General features: G+C 32.8%; 2 protein-coding genes across 3 annotated transcripts in view; both read right to left on the reverse strand.

Moving 5' to 3' along the window:
• LOC111050972 (mitochondrial-processing peptidase subunit alpha) overlaps positions 1-7907 on the reverse strand; it is a 31515-nt gene extending 23608 nt beyond the window's left edge. Inside the window, exons 1-5 of the mRNA XM_039433419.1 lie at positions 7486-7907; positions 5751-5986; positions 3538-3617; positions 2328-2407; positions 1278-1380 (exon numbers count right to left, since the gene is read on the reverse strand). Of these exons, the coding sequence (XP_039289353.1) occupies positions 1278-1380; positions 2328-2407; positions 3538-3617; positions 5751-5986; positions 7486-7535 (549 nt within the window). The 5' untranslated portion in view covers positions 7536-7907. The remainder of the gene's footprint in view (positions 1-1277; positions 1381-2327; positions 2408-3537; positions 3618-5750; positions 5987-7485) is intronic.
• Positions 7908-8804: 897 nt separating this feature from the next.
• LOC111060544 lies at positions 8805-18278 on the reverse strand. Of its 2 annotated transcripts, XM_039433420.1 has the most exons (5): positions 17994-18278; positions 14677-17150; positions 11384-11602; positions 9737-9940; positions 8805-9080 (listed from the first exon to the last, which is right to left on the reverse strand). In XM_039433420.1, the coding sequence occupies exons 1-5, from the start codon at positions 18013-18015 to the stop codon at positions 8853-8855; spliced, it is 3147 nt and encodes a 1048-aa protein (XP_039289354.1). In that variant the 5' UTR covers positions 18016-18278; the 3' UTR covers positions 8805-8852. The 2 variants fall into 2 exon arrangements, with proteins under 2 accessions (XP_039289354.1, XP_039289355.1); XM_039433421.1 differs by lacking the exon at positions 14677-17150.
• Between the last annotated feature and the right edge of the window lie 115 nt (positions 18279-18393).

An 18393-nucleotide genomic window follows, 5' to 3' on the forward strand; every position in this document is an offset into this window, starting at 1 on the left:
GACTATAGAATAAGATAAGATTCTTTATTTCGCATCCAATTTACAACAACAGAAGGTCTATAGTTTCAATCTGGTACTTTTGGATGAGAATACTGCGTGAGGTCTACTGTTCACAGAACTATTAGTATCTGGTTAACTGGTTAGAATTATTCATCATAAATCAGCTGACAAGTGATTACACAGATGTGTGGAGAAGCCAGTCTATTGCTGTATTTCCATAAGGTCTATAGTTTCAATCTGGTACTTTTGGATGAGAATACTGCGTGAGGTCTACTGTTCACAGAACTACTAGTATCTGGTTAACTGGTTATTTATGTTCAACGGATCTCGAAAACGGCTCTAACGATTTTCACGAAATTTGGAACATAGTAGGTTTATGATATAAAAATTCGATTGCACTAGGTCTCATCCTTGGGAAAACACGCTGAACGTCATTAAAAAAAATAATTCATCCTTGGAAAAACAGCTGAGGCTTTCGTCGTCTGTGGATATTAAAAAGTGAGCGAGTGATTCTGTGGAAAATCAAAATATCGCATCGCCGAAATTCATAAACTGACGTATAGCCAGCTCTAAAAAATAAACACGATCATTTTTAGAGAATTGTGTTCTGTTTATCAATAAATAAAAATAACGAGCGAAGCTTGGTGCCCCAATATTTTGTTGATTCAATAAATTCCTATCCACGCTTGTCAACCAATGCGTGTTGTTCCCTGTTTTATAGTCTGCTCTGCTGTTTATTTTCTGTGTAATCGAGTTGCTATATGCATAATTTTAAATACGTTACTATCTTATTGTTTCTTATAGGTTCTATAGTTTTCATTTCAGTTGAGACCGGTTTCCGAGCTCGGGATTTAGCTAAGTTCTAGAATTTAAACAGCTGGAGTCAGGAAATTGGCATTCTGAAACGGGGCGTAGTCGTAGTCATTGTTATAGTCACGTTTGAATTAAATTTCGAAAAACTATAAAATTGAACACAAAATAGAATAAAGAGAAAATAGTGTAAAGTTTCAGTTAATTTGAATTATTTAGGAATGTTTCATTTCGTCGAGGAAAAACGTTTTCATTATAGAAATGAGAAACAAAGATTATCATAAAAACTACGACTACGCCTCGTTTCGGAAAGCCGATTTCCTGACTCCAGCTGTTAAAAGTGTAGAATTCAGCTGAATCCCGAGCTCGGAGACCGGCCCGGCCCTAAGTTGTGAAAATGTAGAATGTAAAAAAATGTAAAATGTAAATGTGAAATGTAAAAAAATGTAAAATGTAAAATCACTAACCTCTTCAACTGTGACCTGAGGCCTGTATACAACTTCAGCCAGAATGTTGACAATAGCATCAAATCCTCGACTGTCAGCTGATGCTGCATAAACTAAGGTGTCCCTGAAAATAAACATTTCATTAATGTTTTCAACAAATAAACAAAGAAAAACTATTATATAAATCTGTAAATTACTAAGATCGATCAAGTAACTGACTCCAAGAAGTCATTCAAAGCTGCATACACAAAAACACATTAAATTTAACAAGTGAACTAAGAAATTCTACCAATTTTAATAACAATTACACCAATCTACAAATAACAATTTTAATTGATCCAGTACATTTCCTAGCGAGTTTACAATTTAATTAAAATATAGTTGTTGCATATTCATATTGTGAAAAACTATAATTATAAATACTCATAAAACTATCAATTAATTATAGAATTTACATAAATTAGTCAAGTAGCCTAACTCTAGAAATTCAGCTAAAGCTGCATGCTCAAAAAACATTAAATTCAACAAGTAAACAAAGGAAGTATCAATTTATTCTACAAATAACAATTCATGGATTGATCCTGTAATTTTTCTAGCAAGTTTACACTTTAATTCAAATAGAATCACCTATTCATATTGTGAATAACTCTAATTATAAATACACAAAATCTTTTGCTAAGAGAAAAGATAGCATGAGAAGATATCCCATGGTATAGGGCGTTTATGTTCCAAATTTCACTGTTAACTCAAGCCGATAGTCCACGTAGTTCTTTCCCGTGAAGCTGTGTGACGCTGGTAGTCTCTCATACTGTGCCGTTCACACACTCTCACCCCAACAAAACAGTAAAAATCGACAATAATCGGCTTGAGTTAGCAGTAAAGTTACGACATAAACGCCCTATACCATGGGATATCTACTTACGCTATTGTTTCTCTATGGTTGTTTGTTGGTGTCCAGTTAAGCTGAATAAAACTGTAAAATGGACAATCATTAAGCAATACTTTCTTCCCTACGGTAGTGGGGCAAGGTTATTAGAATTGGAAAATATATATTTTGAAGAAAAAACTAACCTTGAGGATTGGCAATCACAGATTCCACCATGCTTCTCCAAAACTTGGAAAATTTCCTTGTTATCATACTGTTTTGTGGACTGAAAACAAAAACCAATTATTAATATTACTCATTACTAAACCAATTCATACATATTATAGAAAAATAAAGTATTATACTGGATATATTGTGGTGGATAATTTGTGAAATTTCAAAGAGTTCCTCTTATGTGTCAGTAAGGCCCGGTTGCACAAAAGCCGGTTAAATTTTAACTGTGATTAATTCCACGAGAACCAATCAGAGAAGCCGTATTATCAAAAAGGCCTTCTCTGATTGGTTCTCGTGGAATTAATCCCGGTTAAAATTCAACCGGCTTTTGTGCAACGGGCACTAAGTGTTTTTGAATTTATGCTAATTCATACATCAGTTTTTCTACAATAAACTATGAGTAATAATAATAAATAGTATGATTTTAGCTGACAGTAATAGTCTACAGTTCAACACCAATATAATTGACCGAGCGAAGTGAGGTCTAAGATTCAAGTCGAGGGTTTGGCATTTCTCTTAATGTTTAAATGTTTATATGTTGCGCATTTACGGCGAAACGCGGTAATAGATTTTCATGAAATTTTACAGGTATGTTCCTTTTCAAATTGCGCGTCGACGTATATACAAGGTTTTTGGAAATTTTGCATTTCAAGGATAATATAAAAAGAAAAAGGAGCCTCCTTCATACGCCAATATTAGAGTAAAAATCAGACTATAGAATTATTCATCATAAATCAGCTGTCTAGTGGACTATAATACTACCCGTTCTAGAACATCGAACATCTTGAAAATGTATCTTTCCATCAACGTTGACTATAATACTACCCGTTCAAAAACATCGAACAACTTGAAAATGTATCTTTCCATCAACGTTGTAGACAGTAGTTGCAGCCAGACCTGATGATAACAGCGCTCACACTCACATTCCGGGATGACACGTCACGGTACGATAAGACAGAAAGCTCTATGTTTATTTAGGATTTTTTCTAGACATTTTAAATTAATAAATTATTTATGAATTTTTGAGAAAACATAACAACAGGTCAATGTAGCTTACTGAGCGCGAAGTCTTCTGTTCACAGAACTACTAATATCTAGAGATACAATATAATGTTTTAGAGTCTGAATGTATTTCTGTAATTATTATTAGATGAATGAAATTGAGCACAAGTAACTACTTACGTTGAAAGCTAATTTCTCCAGAAAATGAGAGATTCCGCTTGGATAGGACACTTCAAATCTTGATCCAGAGTCTATGACCACTGAAAACAAAGACAAAATTAAAAGTGAGTAATTTATAAGACAACAATCAAGCACAAAATAACATTGAAAGTCAGAAATTAAACTGGTTACAAGCAAACACATGTACAATTTATCCTTTCAACTGACCACGAACAAGTTAAGTCCTCAGAAACAAATCGTTACCCTAATTGGCAAACTTTCTTCTTAAATGTTGTCCTAAAATGTTAAATTTTTATTTCAATTACCCTACTTGTAACACAAATATTAGGAAAACTATGTTAATATTGAGTAATTTGCATTATTTATAAGAAATTGAGCCAAAGAACATATTTCTCTATCGTTTCATTCTCTATCTCTATTATCTTCTCAACTTTCTCAATTTTTTACTCATTTCACATTATACATTTGTACTGTCTTCTTTCATGTGTAATTGAACCTCTAAAAATTCCTGACCCCACATGGTTCCTATTCCCTTATCTTTCTTCACTGCCTTTATAACGTGGATATCACTATGGTAGCATCAATAATAGTATATTACGCTACAAGCACAGAAAGTTAGTGTTTACGGTATGAGGATAGTTTCCCGGGCGAGACTTGCCGAGCCCGGGAATATGTTATCCGAATACCGTAAACACCTTTCTGAGAGAGTCACGTACGATATTTTTCGCCACACTACAGGTATAGCTGACGCCAGAAAGTTAGGCGGTTTCGTGGGTCTCTTGTGCGTTCCAACAGCTGATGTTGTCAAGTAGAGTTGTCATCTAGCTTGTCTTAGGTGATGATTTTTAAATCAAAAGAGACAATAAATAGATGCATTGCATCAGCTGTGAGTAGGTTACACCATGTGACTCACAAAGCCGCCTAACTTTTTGGCATCAGCTATATTAAGAATAATAATTTGAATAAGACTGTTTAATGAGGGGGGGGGGAACTTTGATGTCTCGTATCTCAAGAACCAGACGTCGTAGGGTACTCAAAGTGGGGTGGAAATTTACGATCTCACCCTCCTGAACACAATGCACCATATGGCTCAGTTGTCCAAACACGTTTACAAAAATTTTCAAAAAGCGGAAAGAGAAAGAAATCTTAGCCGGAAAGAAACCTGTTCTGACGTCAGACGAGAGTCGTCTGCAAACAATGGCTTTCAGATCTACATAGGGACTGGAAAACAGCTGCTTTCTGTGCAGTGTGGCGAAAATAATTCAAAGTCTATAGTGAGGTCCACGTGATAATAGCAGTGTTTGATTAGCAATGGTATTGCTATCCTTGTCTATCATTCAATAAAGCGTATAGCGCTATCTTTTTCTCGCTTTGCTCTGTTTCCAGATCGTCTTTTAACAATGTAGAATTAATAAATAACAAAATATTTCATCTTAATTATGAAAATTCATTATGAAATTAATAAAAAATAAAATTTCTTGCTTAATAAAATGAAATTGATTATTTTAAAACGAGAATGAACAGTTAATATTACATCAATAAACCTGCATCAGCTACCGTCTATAAAAGGCATTGACAAGACAGAGGATCGACAACGTTGTTCTCCTATCTTTATCCACTGCCATTATAACGTGGACCTCACAATAGATAGATGGCCTTATTAACTCTTACATTATATATATTATTTTATCATCTCTCTTTGATATAACTAAGCTTAAAATAATTATAATCTCTTATCTCTTATTATTATTATCTCTTATCTCTAATCTCTCTTACCTTAAACCTGTTATAGAATGAATTGTGTATATATATTATATAAACTCATGTTTTTGTAATTATCCACTGCATATTGCGGTATATTACTGAAAGTTGAGAGTTAGTGGGGATGATATTTTTAATATTCTTTCCAAAGAATGGACATTAATATGTCCAAAGCTCTGCCAATTTATGTAGATGCATAACAATATAATTATCTATAGTTATTATATTACAAATTACTTTTTCATATCATATACTTTCAATAATTATTTTCTTAGTCTATATTATGTAAATTCATCTATAATTTTGCTGTATTGTAAGCTATTGTATATAAGTGTATAAGCCAGTATATATTGTAATCTACATAAATAAAGTACTCAATCAATCAATCAATCTCTTATTATAATTATAATTATAATCTTAAAATTCAATACCATAAACCAATCGCAACCAACCTCCAACCGTACAAAACTGTCCAAACCGGTTCTCGGAGGCCACCCTTAGCCCGCTAGGCAGTGTTGTCACGCGTGTCGACTCGCCGTCATCCTTTGCTGTTGAGAAGACGGGTCGCGGCAGACCCGCTAGCGGCTTGCTGAGTGGCGGCTGGCTGAAGGCTGTGCCCGACTTGGCAACACCGCCCCCTCCCTGCGACGCCGACTGCGACGAGAAGCTCTTCCATTGTTGTTTCAGACTGCAAACGAAACGGAAAACTTCAAGTCAATTTTTATTTTGACATTTATTTAGAATTTAGTTATATACGAAATTTATTCTGACAAAGAACACTGAAATAATCCACTACCACTATACCTGTATACAAGTAAGTTAACGTATATTGAGACCCGGTTTCTAGGACACTCATTAAACCTAATGAACCATCAAATATAAATTAAATCTATAAGTTACATCAATACATTTATTAAATGTTTTAAAAATTAGTCCATATAATCATACATTTTTCTAGAGGCTATGTAGTTTAAGGGTCCCTCTCATCTCTGATTAATAAAGTAGTATTTGGTCTTCAGGCTATAGTGAGGTCCACGTTATAATGAGAGTGGAGAAAGACAGGAGAAAAACGTTGCCGAGCCTCTGTATTGTCAATGCCTTTTATGGACCGTAGCTGATACAGGTTTATTGAGGTAGGCAATATCAACTGTTTATTCTTGTTTAAAATAATAAATTATATTTTTTAATTATTTTATAATGAAGTTTTCAAGGATGAAATATTTTGTTAATTGATTACAACATTGTTAAAAGACGATCTGACAACAGAGCAAAGCGAAAAAGAGATAGTGCTATCCGCTTTGTTGAATGATAGACAAGGATAGCAATACCATTGCCAATCAAACACTGCCATTATAACGTGGACTTCACTATAGTACTCATTAAACCAAATGGACCATCAAATATAAATTAAATCTATAAATTGATGTTTCATTAGATTTAGTAAATGTTCTATAAATTAGTCCATAATTATACATTATTCCAAAGATTATGTAGATGATTGGCCCCGTTCATCTCTGATTAATAAAGTAGTATTATTTGGTCTTCCGGCTAGTTGGTTGACACAATTAGGGCCAAGCCACACAACGCTTTTATCAGTCGTTTTTAGAAGGTTCGGCAGGGCATGAAGGTCTCCGATTGACTGATTGGGTAAGCGTTCAGGAAATAGCAAATACTCAGCCAATTGAAAAGCTTCCTTCCCTGCCGACTCGTCTGAAAAACGCGTTGTGTGGATTGGCCCTAAAATGCACTATCTTCAAGCTTCTAGCACTTATAATTAGACCACTGTGAATGAGTAAAAATGGTTTAAGCTACATCAAATACCAACAAGTATGTTGACAAGAATACTAAATTACTGTATACATATTTTTGTCTATAGTTGGTAGCCTTCAGTAGTTTGGTCTTTGCTCTTATGAGTGTTTGTACATTGAAAGACAGAAAATGTGTCTATAAACATTTTATATTCAAAAAAATCGAAACAGAACCAATTTTTGGGTATGGCTGAGTATTGTGGGCCTGTACAAGTATGATGTAATGTTTACACAAATTGTAATAGTAAGCTGGTAATTTATGAGACAGTGAGTGGAAAATTATCAATTAGAATCATGAATAAGCTATAACGGTGGAAAAAATGAATATTTGAAGAAAAAATGAGATGAATTATTTGGTAAAACATGAAGTTTTACTTACCATTGCTTGCTAAACACACTGGCATTGTTGAGTGAGATGCGACAAGCCATCGTTTACACCGCAACAAAACAATTATTTCATCAATCTAAATATATTTTTGTTAATTTAACGTCATGCTTTATTAGTAATTTATAATAACAAATTTATAACAATGTTAAGTGTTGAACGTTCAGCAAAATTGAGAAGCCATCAGCTGAACAGAAAATTGAGGTTAGGTTTTCAACACCTCAAGGCTAAACATGAGAATATAAAAAATCAATAATTAATTATAAATTTGGTAGGATTCTCAATAATATTATTTTAATTTTATTGGAGCATCAATTTATTGAAAATAATCTAAGTATAAGTAGAATTATAAATAATTGAGAGGAATTTATCAGAATTTATAAACAGGGATGCCATCGCCGGCCATCGATTCAACTAGAGAGAGCGCGAGTATTTGAACTGTCGTATGTGCCGAAAAGTACTAGTTGTATCATTTTCTTTGTAGATATTTATCAAACTATATACAAATACTTCGAGTTTATTCTTATTTATATGGGACACCAGTTTGTCAAAATATCCAAAAATTATTGTCATTTATATAAGACACTAGTAATGGAACAGAGTTATGGTAGACATAGTATATGGAAGAATAGGTAGTAATATTAATACGGTACGGTACTCAACTACAGTACTGTAGCCGACAGACACTCTTTCCTATAGTGAGGTCCACGTTATAATGACAGTGGATAAAGATAGAATAATAGCGATGCCGATTCTCTGCATTGATTAATTATATTTCTACACTGTCAAAAACATAATTGGCACCGTTGTGGACCTAAAGGATAGTACCACCGGCTTTGTCGAATGATAGACAAGGGTAGTAAAACCAAAGTTGATCAAATACTGTCATTATAACGGGGACCTCACTTTAGCCCTAAATTAACTATATTAGTTACGGTACCGGTAATTTATTGTTCAACTAATTTTTTTTGCAAATAAATAATAAATCCGTCTTGGTAGAGATTAAATTATCACCTAATTGATAACAATAACAGAGAGCATAAACTTGATGTAATTTTGAAGGACTCTGTTGATTGGTCAGAAATATATTTGACCAAATTTTATCAAAGATATGACTTCCTATTGAACCGTGTTCTATTAAAACTATCAAATCAGGACCTCCTATTATAATCTACCAGTGTAGAGAAAGTCCTGATCAAAAATGTTCAATAAAATATGATCTTTTACGCCACCAATAAATAATGTTTTAGTTTGGTAGCAATTTGTTCTGCTGATGAGTCATTGAAAAAATGAGTACCATTCAGCTTCAAAATATTTATTATTTGTGAAGATTTTAATATAGTTTTGTGGAAAAAATATCATCAACAATCTATAGGTAAATCCTTCTTGCAAGAATACTTTTTTGCAGCTCTTCTCTGTAAAAATCTTTGAGAATTCATAATACTTCTTTGAATGTTTGGATTTAGAATTTCTTGTCTGTATCTTTGAGAATTCATAATACTTCTTTGAATGTTTGGATTTAAAATTTCTTGTCTGCATTTTTCCCTTTGATTTTGACAAGTCACATTTCTTTCTGTAGACCTCCTTCGCTGGAAAAAAATATCCAATACATTTCATTAAATATTAATAGAAGGGTTGATAAAGATTGAAATGTCTCATATATAATATGTTTTGAAGATGGTTTCAAAAAAATAGTTATATTATTCTAGTTGAAAGATGAATCTTTATCGTATAAAAATTTGAGTAGTATAAATACCACATTCATATATTCTTTTTCAACAATATCATACAGAAAAGATAGCATTAGAGGATATCTAATTTGCAAGGTGTTTCTGATCCAAATGTCACTGTTAAATACTCAAGCCGATAGTCCCAGTAGTTGTTTTTGTGGAGCTATATGACGCTGGTAGTCTCTCATACTGTGCCATTCTTACAATCTCATCCCAACAAAACAGTTATAATAGACAGTGGTCGACATTGATTGGCTTGAAATTTGGAACATAAACGATCTATACCATGGGAGATCGTCTTAGAATATCTTTTCTCAATGATACACATTGTTATCCTATCAGAACTCTGAGACGGATGGTAATTTAGAAGATAGTACCGTAGAAGAAAGAGTACTCTAGATATGGTAATTTAGAAAATGGTATTCTAGAAGATGGTAATTTTTAATGAAATGAATATGATTAATAGATAATATCAATATAATATTAACAAAAGTGACTGTAGAACAAAAATTTACCAAAGAATTTTGCAATCGTTTCTGTTTCCTTATGTTCGTACACTGCCTTTCTTTACCAATGAGACTTAGAAATAGATCACCAGCTTTTTTATCCACTTCTTTTATTTGTTTTAGTGCACACTTTATCGTCTCACTCATCAATGGTAATTCTTCCTTGTTTACCTTTTTCTTGATTGGTATCAATTTGAGAGGTGTGGGAGCCAACTGAGGATAGAGAAAATAGGAAATATAGTAAGAAAATTCAGTCAATATGAAGTCACAATAGTTTTTCAATTCAATTCAAAAATTGATTTATTTCACACAACATAATATTATTACAAAACATTGTACCGGCTAAAAATACAAAAATAAAATAAATAAATAAACTTTGTTGAAGTTCTGACACTGTTGTTACTTGTAAATATTTGAAAAAACACTTACTTTTGTTGGAGTATTGAGGAATGCATTTCATTCCTGAGGTGGAGCTCCTCTTCAGGAGTGAAACGCATTCCTCAACATTCCAACAAAAGTAAGTGTTTTTTTCAAATATTTACAAGTAACACAGTGTCAGAACTTCAACAAAGTTATTATATAGTGTTTCGTCATGGAAAGCAACTTCAAAATAAATAAAATAGTATTTTTATTCAACATTTTTCAAAGACAGTGATGATGACATATCAATCAATAATAGCATAATATTATACAATCTATAGTGAGGTCCACGTTATAATGGCAGTAGAGTAAGATAGCGGAACAACGTTGCCGATCCTCTATCTTGTCAATGCCTTCTATAGACGGTAGCTGATACAGGTTCATTGATGTAATATTATTTGTTCATTCTCGTTTGAAATAATCAATTAGATGTTTAACTATTTCATAATGAATTTACAAAATTAAGATGAAATATTTTGTTAATTTAATTATTAATTCTACATTGTTAGAAGGCCATCTGGCAACAGAGCAAAGCGATAAAGAGATAGGGCCATTCGCTTTGTTGAATGATAGACAAGGATAGCAATACCATTGCTAAACAAACACTGCCATTATAACTTGGACCTCACTATAGTACAAGAGCATTAATCTACTGTAATATGATTCATTTGAGCAATCAAACCTACTGTGTGACCTCTCATAAATCCGTTACTATTCGGGATACACAAAATAATTCTATTCTTTTTTTCTTTAATGATTTATACAATAAGTACATCATAAAAATGATAGGGAGAGAAAAAATAAGGTAACCTTGTGCTATTCCTCTCCCAAATTTAGATAAGGTTACACATAGTCCGAAATAGGTTAAGTCTTGTAGTTGTTCACTTCACAAAATTTCCAGTTCTTACAAAGTAGATTTTAAAATTTAGATGCCTCATTACCAAACATAGAAGAAATATTCCATATTATTTATTCATTTATTTATTAGGTTAGCAAAAACAATAAAATGATCGGAAAAGAAAAACCAGGCTATTGTGCCCAAAACTTCTTCAATTTCCCAATTTAGTTTCAAATTGTGCAAAATCTATTATCACTAAAATAGGAAATATTCACATTTTAAAATCTGGGATATTAAATGGATCAAACGTCTCATAAAGACTGCAATTTCTTTAGAATTTCTAAAAAGTCTTGAATTTTCTAATAATTGTTCTCAATTAAAAAATATCCAATACTTGCCTGATTGAGCAATACCATAACATGCTCAGATTTAGTTCTGGGTAAATTATCTGATTTTATTTCTTCATTCTCCTCCACATTTTCACATTTTTCTGTCTCTTTTCTATTCTCTCTGAGAGATTTGAGAGACTTCCTAGAAGGACATTTCTGACATCGAGGGTCGTCTATTGTCATGTTATTGAAGTCACTGTTGCATTCTCCACTGAATGTTCGCAAAAGCTTAAGAACAGTGGAATAATATTATTTCAACGTATGAACAATATAAACAGATCAAAACCTGATAAACTATAGAAAAAATTATGTAGAAAGGCTTATAACTTAATTTTCAACACAGCGCTCTAAATATTGTAAACCATTGTTAACCAGTTTCTGTGTAAAATTTATTAAGTGATACTGTATATTCAACTTAGTAATATAGTAGTTCAGTAGTTGTAAGAGTGTAGTATAATAGCATTTAGTAGTTTATTTAACTGTTTATGTTATAAAATAATAATTTTCTCATGTTATCGTATGTATTCTTTGTAAGTAGGCCTACTGCTTTCCAATTCTCTCACTTGTATTGCTTTTATGATTTGTTTTATCAATAAATTATGTCAAGAATATCTTTCGATTACAAGCCATTGTTTGTTCTTCTAATCAGGTAGAAAATAATTCTCTTGTGAATGAATGAATATATCAAATGAATGAATAATATACCCTATTCTGTAATAAATGATAATTTATTATTATAATTCGATAAATTCAAGAATAACTGATAAATTCTAGAATGTCTCACAAAAATTGCTGCTAAACCTGAAACATTGAACAAATAAATAAAGACTAATAATATAAATAATCATTAGTATAAAGAAACGATAGCATAGATATCCCATGGTATAGGGCGTTTATGTCGCAAGTTTTACTGTAATCCCAAGCCGATAGTTCACGTATTTCTTTCCTATGCAGCTGTGTGACGCTGGTAGTCTCTCAAATAGTGCCGTTCATACACTATCACCCCAACAAAACAGTAAAAATTGACAATAGTCGACAGTAATCGGCTTGAGATAACAGTAAAAGTTGCGACATAAATTCCCTATACCATGGGATATCTACTTACGCTATTGTTTCTCTATGACATTAGTCAATAATGATCCAGAATAATTGAATATTATACCATGTAGAGATACCGTTCTCTCTTAAGCTGGGTTTACACCAAAGTTATTAAAAAATGTTAATAACTTAATTCATATAGATTCTATTAAATTGAATGGAATTTGACAAACACATATGTTCATCATGTGTATGATAAGTTATGTTCAATAACTTCAGGAAAATCGAAGCCTGCCAATACATGAGGATATACAAGATGCCAATCAGAGCCGTCTGCAATCTCGTAAGCCACCGGTTAGGACGGCAATTACAGCCTTAGATTCAGGTTTCCGTTTAACTGAGGCCTGGCAACAAGCGTGGTCAGCAAAGCAGAACATTGACAGCCCATTTGTAACCAAAAGGCCACCAGGCTTCGATTTGCCTCGTAAAACATGGTCGGCATTGAATAGGGTACGAACTCATCATGGTAGATGTGCCTATCTGATGCATAAGTGGGGGAAGGCTGACTCCCCTTTCTGTGAGTGTGGAGCAGTCCAGACTGTGAGACACATAGTGGAGGAGTGTCCCAGATCAGCATACACGGGTGCACATGAAGATTTCCTGGTGGCTAAACCAGCATCAATAGCCTACTTAAATACCCTGGAAGCATGCCTCTAATTTCCAGGTCAAAAGTGACTAAGATATTTTCATTCGTTTTATATATGAATTTTCTATTGTTTTCTTTTTTTTCGAATTTTGTGATCATAAATGTGTTGTGTATACTGCCATACGTTAAATAAATAAATATGTTCAATATAATATAATCTAAAAGGATTAAGTTATTAACATTTTGTTTTTAACTTTGGTGTAAACGCAGCTTTATTCTCTTTGATGACACGATCAATTTGAATTATTATTTTGAAGTAAACAAAAAAATTCTTCAAAGTTGTTTTTCATAACAAACTGCTTATTATTAAATCACTTTTGGCTATTAAAAAGAAAGACTTGTTAGATTTTTTACAATAAATTAATTAATTTCGGCGGACCTGCCGAAAGATCTCGTTGTCACAGTGAATGATTAATTTATTTATTGTGGAACATCTGACTGCTAGTCGTACTTTTTAATAGCAAAAATCTGGTGTGGCGCACTCACACAACAACTTTCCTTGCCGTTATGAAAATTGATCACCTGACGCTAGTGTTCCCGCGCATCTCAAGTCTACTATTCAAATATTTGAGCCAGCTGGTGACAGGGCAATAACCTTGGAGACACACATGAGGTCTGCTATCTCTTCATAGTGAATGATTTAATAGAATCAACAATAATTTTTGCAATTGAATAATCACATTTTCTCGAATTTAAAGCTTATTTTCAATTTTAGGTGAAAATGTTACTGAACATTAATTGTTCATTGATTTTTTTTGTTTCATTGTATCTGAAGCCTGATAATTGGGAATCTATCTGCATTGATGGGGCGGAGCTCCTGAAATTTGTACAGATATGGGACTTGGGGCAGTTGATAGAGCTTATCGATGACTATTTTAGGTATGAATTTGATCAAAATCGTTGAAGCCGTTTCCGAGAAAATCACGAAAAACCCCGTTTTTGACAAAATTTTCGCCATTTCAGCCGCCATCTTGAATTGCATTTGATCGAAATTGTTCGTGTCGGATCCTTATAGTGAAAGGACCTTAAGTTCCAAATTTCAAGTCAGTCCGTTAATTAGGAGATGAGATATCGTGTACACAGACGCACATACACTCATACACACACACACACACACACACACACACACACACACACACACACACACACACACACACACACACACACACACACACACACACACACACACACACACACACACACACACACACACATACATACAGACCGATACCCAAAACTCAAGGGACCTTGAAACGTATAGAAATTTAGAAATTGGGGTACCTTAATTTTTTTCGGAAAGCAATACTTTCCTTACCTATGGTAATAGGGCAAGGAAAGTAAAAAGTGATTTAATAAAAATCTAATTTCTCTTATGACCAAAAAGGACATTATGCACTTTGTCATCATAGAAAATCTTGTACTTTAGTGATTCTATATACAATATTGTAGGCTATTAATGTATAACTTAATAAATATATAACTTGATGAAGCTCATCATGAATCTCTTGATGAATCAATGAGACCTATAGAAATGAATGAATACTATACTATTATTTACCTCATTCATGCCACAATCAAAACTCTTTTCAGAATTTTGCGTTGTAGATGTTGACAAGTAACTTCCTTCACTTTCTTGGTCTACAATCACTTTACTCTCAACATTATTCTGCTGTGCTTTCAACGATTTCATCACATCTGATCTCTCAGGAATGCACAAATTTTCTGGGTTTAAAACAGTTTTACTACTCTGGACTCTATTGGGTGCTTGATACGGGACTTTTTCATTCAATTTATTATCACTTACAGTCCTACTAGAGAAAATCTCTATCAATTTATCATAACCACTTAATGTTTTTGGTTCGTTCGAGATTTTACAACAACTCCCTCTCAATTTACCACCTTTTTCATCAAATTGAGATTTACTTTTGCTAAATTTAGCGGCTCCTTGATTATTATAACCATTGATTTCATTTGTAAAAGCTTGGATCAATTCATCATAATCTTTACTTCTGGGAGGCACATTCTGACTTATTTCTACTCCGTTTTGACCCCTTGTGACTCCATTTTGATTCCTTGTGACTTCACTTTGACTCCTTGTATTTCTAGTTTGACTCCTTGTGTCGAAAGCTCCAGTTTGACTTCCCGTCACTCCATTTTGACTCCCTGTTACTTCACTTTGACTCCTTGTATTTCCAGTTTGACTCCTTGTATCGAAAGCTCCAGTTAGACTCATTGGTGCTACATTCAGACTCCCTGTAACTCCATTTTGACTCCTTGTTACTTCACTTTGACTCCATGTATTTCCAGTTTGACTTCTTGTATAGAAAGCTCCAGTTTGACTCATTGGTGATACATTAAGACTCCCCGTAACTCCATTTTGACTCCTTGCTACTTCATTTCTACTCCCTGTAACTCTATTTTGACTCATTATGACTCCAGTTTGACCCATTGGTGCTACATTCAGACTCCCCTTATCTCCATTTTGACTCCTTGTTACTTCATCTTGATACCCTGTAACTCTATTTTGACTCATTATGATTCCAGTTTGACTCATTGGTGTTAAATTCACCCCTGTAACTCCATTAATTTGACTCCTTGATAACACATTTTGAGCAGAATTTCTGCAACAATCTCCACTTAATTTACCAGCTTTCCCCGCTCCGTTCAAAGAATTATTTGTAATTTTGCCTTCAACTTTACTATTATTATTAACTGAAAACGACTTATTCGATTCTGCATCATATCCAGGAACCTTTGTTACCGATATTTTATTCAATTTAGTATCATCAACTAAGAATGTGTTATCATTCAATCCTCTATTATATTGAGAGACATTTGTTACCTCTCCTCGATTATCCAATCCTCTATCATATTCAGGAACCTTTGTAGTTTCTTGATTATAACTTCCAGAAAATTCCAATTCCAATTTATCCAATTTCTTCATTTCTTCCTTCACCGTTTCACTGTATAAATAGTTAGAGCTCTCACTACAAGTATCGCTAAAATAATTATCCTCAGCCAGTGTTCTCATCAATTCGTCAAAATCAGACTCTTTCAATTTTTTAATTTGGAAAGCTGTTTTTCCGCGATTATTCTGCATTTTTCCTGATTTATTAATTTCTTGGTTGCTTGATGAGAATGCATGTATCAGTTCATCGAAATCGGGACATTTAAATGTTACTGTGGGATTTTTGTTACCATTAAATCCCATGTTATTCGATGTTAAACTGGGATTTATAGTACTGTTTTCTTCACAAACTGGGATTGATGTACTGGTTCTTCCCATGTTTATTGATGTGGAATTCATATTATTTCTATCACAAACTGGATTTGATGTACTGTTCCTTCCCATCTTTATGGATAAAGGATTCATACTATTCCCATAAGAAACTAAATTCGATGAACCACTATTTTTAATCTCTAGGTTCCCTTGAAAGGGGCGAATATTTTCCAGAAAACTAGTTTTCTCTTCATGTGAAACTGGATTTAAAGTACTATTCTTTCCCAGGTTTGTTGAAGATGTGAGATTCATATTATTTTCAAAAGAAGCTAAATTTGTTGAACCCCTGCTGTTTCCCCCTTGAAAAGGACTAATATTTTCTGGAAAACTGGTTTTTCCTTCTTGAGCTAGTGGTGTTGAGTTTTCCATCACTTGAGTTTGTGGTGGAAAACTATCACTTTTAAAAGAGGTAGGTGCACATGTCTTGGATACAGATTGTCGGCTCAAATTTCCAAATCTCATTTTATCTAGATCAGTACAGTTATTTCTCATATTTGGAATTAAATTTGATGGGTTTCTGACTTGTGTTGTTGTATTTGAAGGTCTCCTTATAGCCTCTGGATTGATAGAGGCTTTTAACGGATTCAAATTGAAACTTGGTTGAGATAAATTCATGTTAGGATGATCTTGAGGTCTTCTAGCCTCTATATTAGTGAAGGAAGTTTTGTTGGAGTTTGATTGATTATCATTTCTTGATGAACAAGGTGTACATTTTTTCTGTTGTGTGGTTGTATTTGTGATTCTTTTATCATCTGGTGACAAATAATTTGTGCCGCTTTATCAAAAACATCAAATTAATGTAATCATAAAATTGAGAAAATATAAAATTATAGCATTTAAATTTCATTGTTGGACAGGGATGCTTGGAGGCAGAAGTTGAGAGAGGCTGTGTCCCGCACTGGGTTGTAAAGCCAAAGAAGAAGAAGAAGAAGAAGAAGAAGAAATTTCATTGTATAATAATGTAATATTTCCACTGTTATTGATAATGCATCAATAATAATTCATACAATATAATACCTATCGATTCTGCATTATTTGCTGTATTTTTAAAACTTAAGTATTAATTTCTTTGTTGCAGCTCAGACATTGTGTTACTTGTAAATATATGAAAAACACTTAATTTTCTTGGAATATTCAAGAATGCAATTCACTCCTGAAGGGAAGCTTCATCAGCCTGACACCTATTATTTCCTGTATTTTACCAGCATTATTGACAAGTATTATTTTCTGTATTTTTACGAGCATAATTTTGTTGTAATGTTGTAAAGTGTTTTGGCTCTTATAAAATTGAATTTGCATAAGATATAAAAGTTTATTATTTGTTTTATAGGTCAAGTTGCCAAGGAATATCCCTTGTATTACTTGTATAGAATGTATTCTAGATTCCGTGATACATATTGAAAATGAATCAGCTGATGAATTGGATAAGTAGAAACATGAAGTGATACAAAACTAATAATTACAAGCCAAATTGGATACAGTGTAGTAATTCATGCTCTATTAAATTTAAAACTGAATTTGTGCTTTGGAACTCCAAGAGAAACTGTACTAAAATAAGAAATAAATTAGTGTTCATTATCTTATTTATGACTTACCATCATTTGAAAAATTGTACATAATCTTTTGGATTTTTACAAAGTGGAAGTTCTAATACTTGCTTTGAAAATTTGAATTTATGTTTTGAAAAAATTCAGAAAGCTTCCAACTAGACTGATTTTCAACTCAAAATAAACAAAAAATTATGTTTAATATCTCATAATATTGGAAATACTATCACAAAGTTTGTGTTACCATAGTAACGAGCAAAAACTAGAATAAAATTATGAAAAGTAATTTTTAAAAAGGTAAAAAATGTTGATGTTGCTTTCCATGACAAAACACTAAATAATAATAACTAATTTTCACTAATTTTCCTCCAATGTCATAATTGTATTATGATTATAGTATCTTATACAATAAATGAATAAATAAATAAATAATAAATAAATAATAACT

Source organism: Nilaparvata lugens, chromosome 7 (genome assembly GCF_014356525.2).
Source record: "Nilaparvata lugens isolate BPH chromosome 7, ASM1435652v1, whole genome shotgun sequence".
Lineage (NCBI taxonomy): Eukaryota > Metazoa > Arthropoda > Insecta > Hemiptera > Delphacidae > Nilaparvata > Nilaparvata lugens.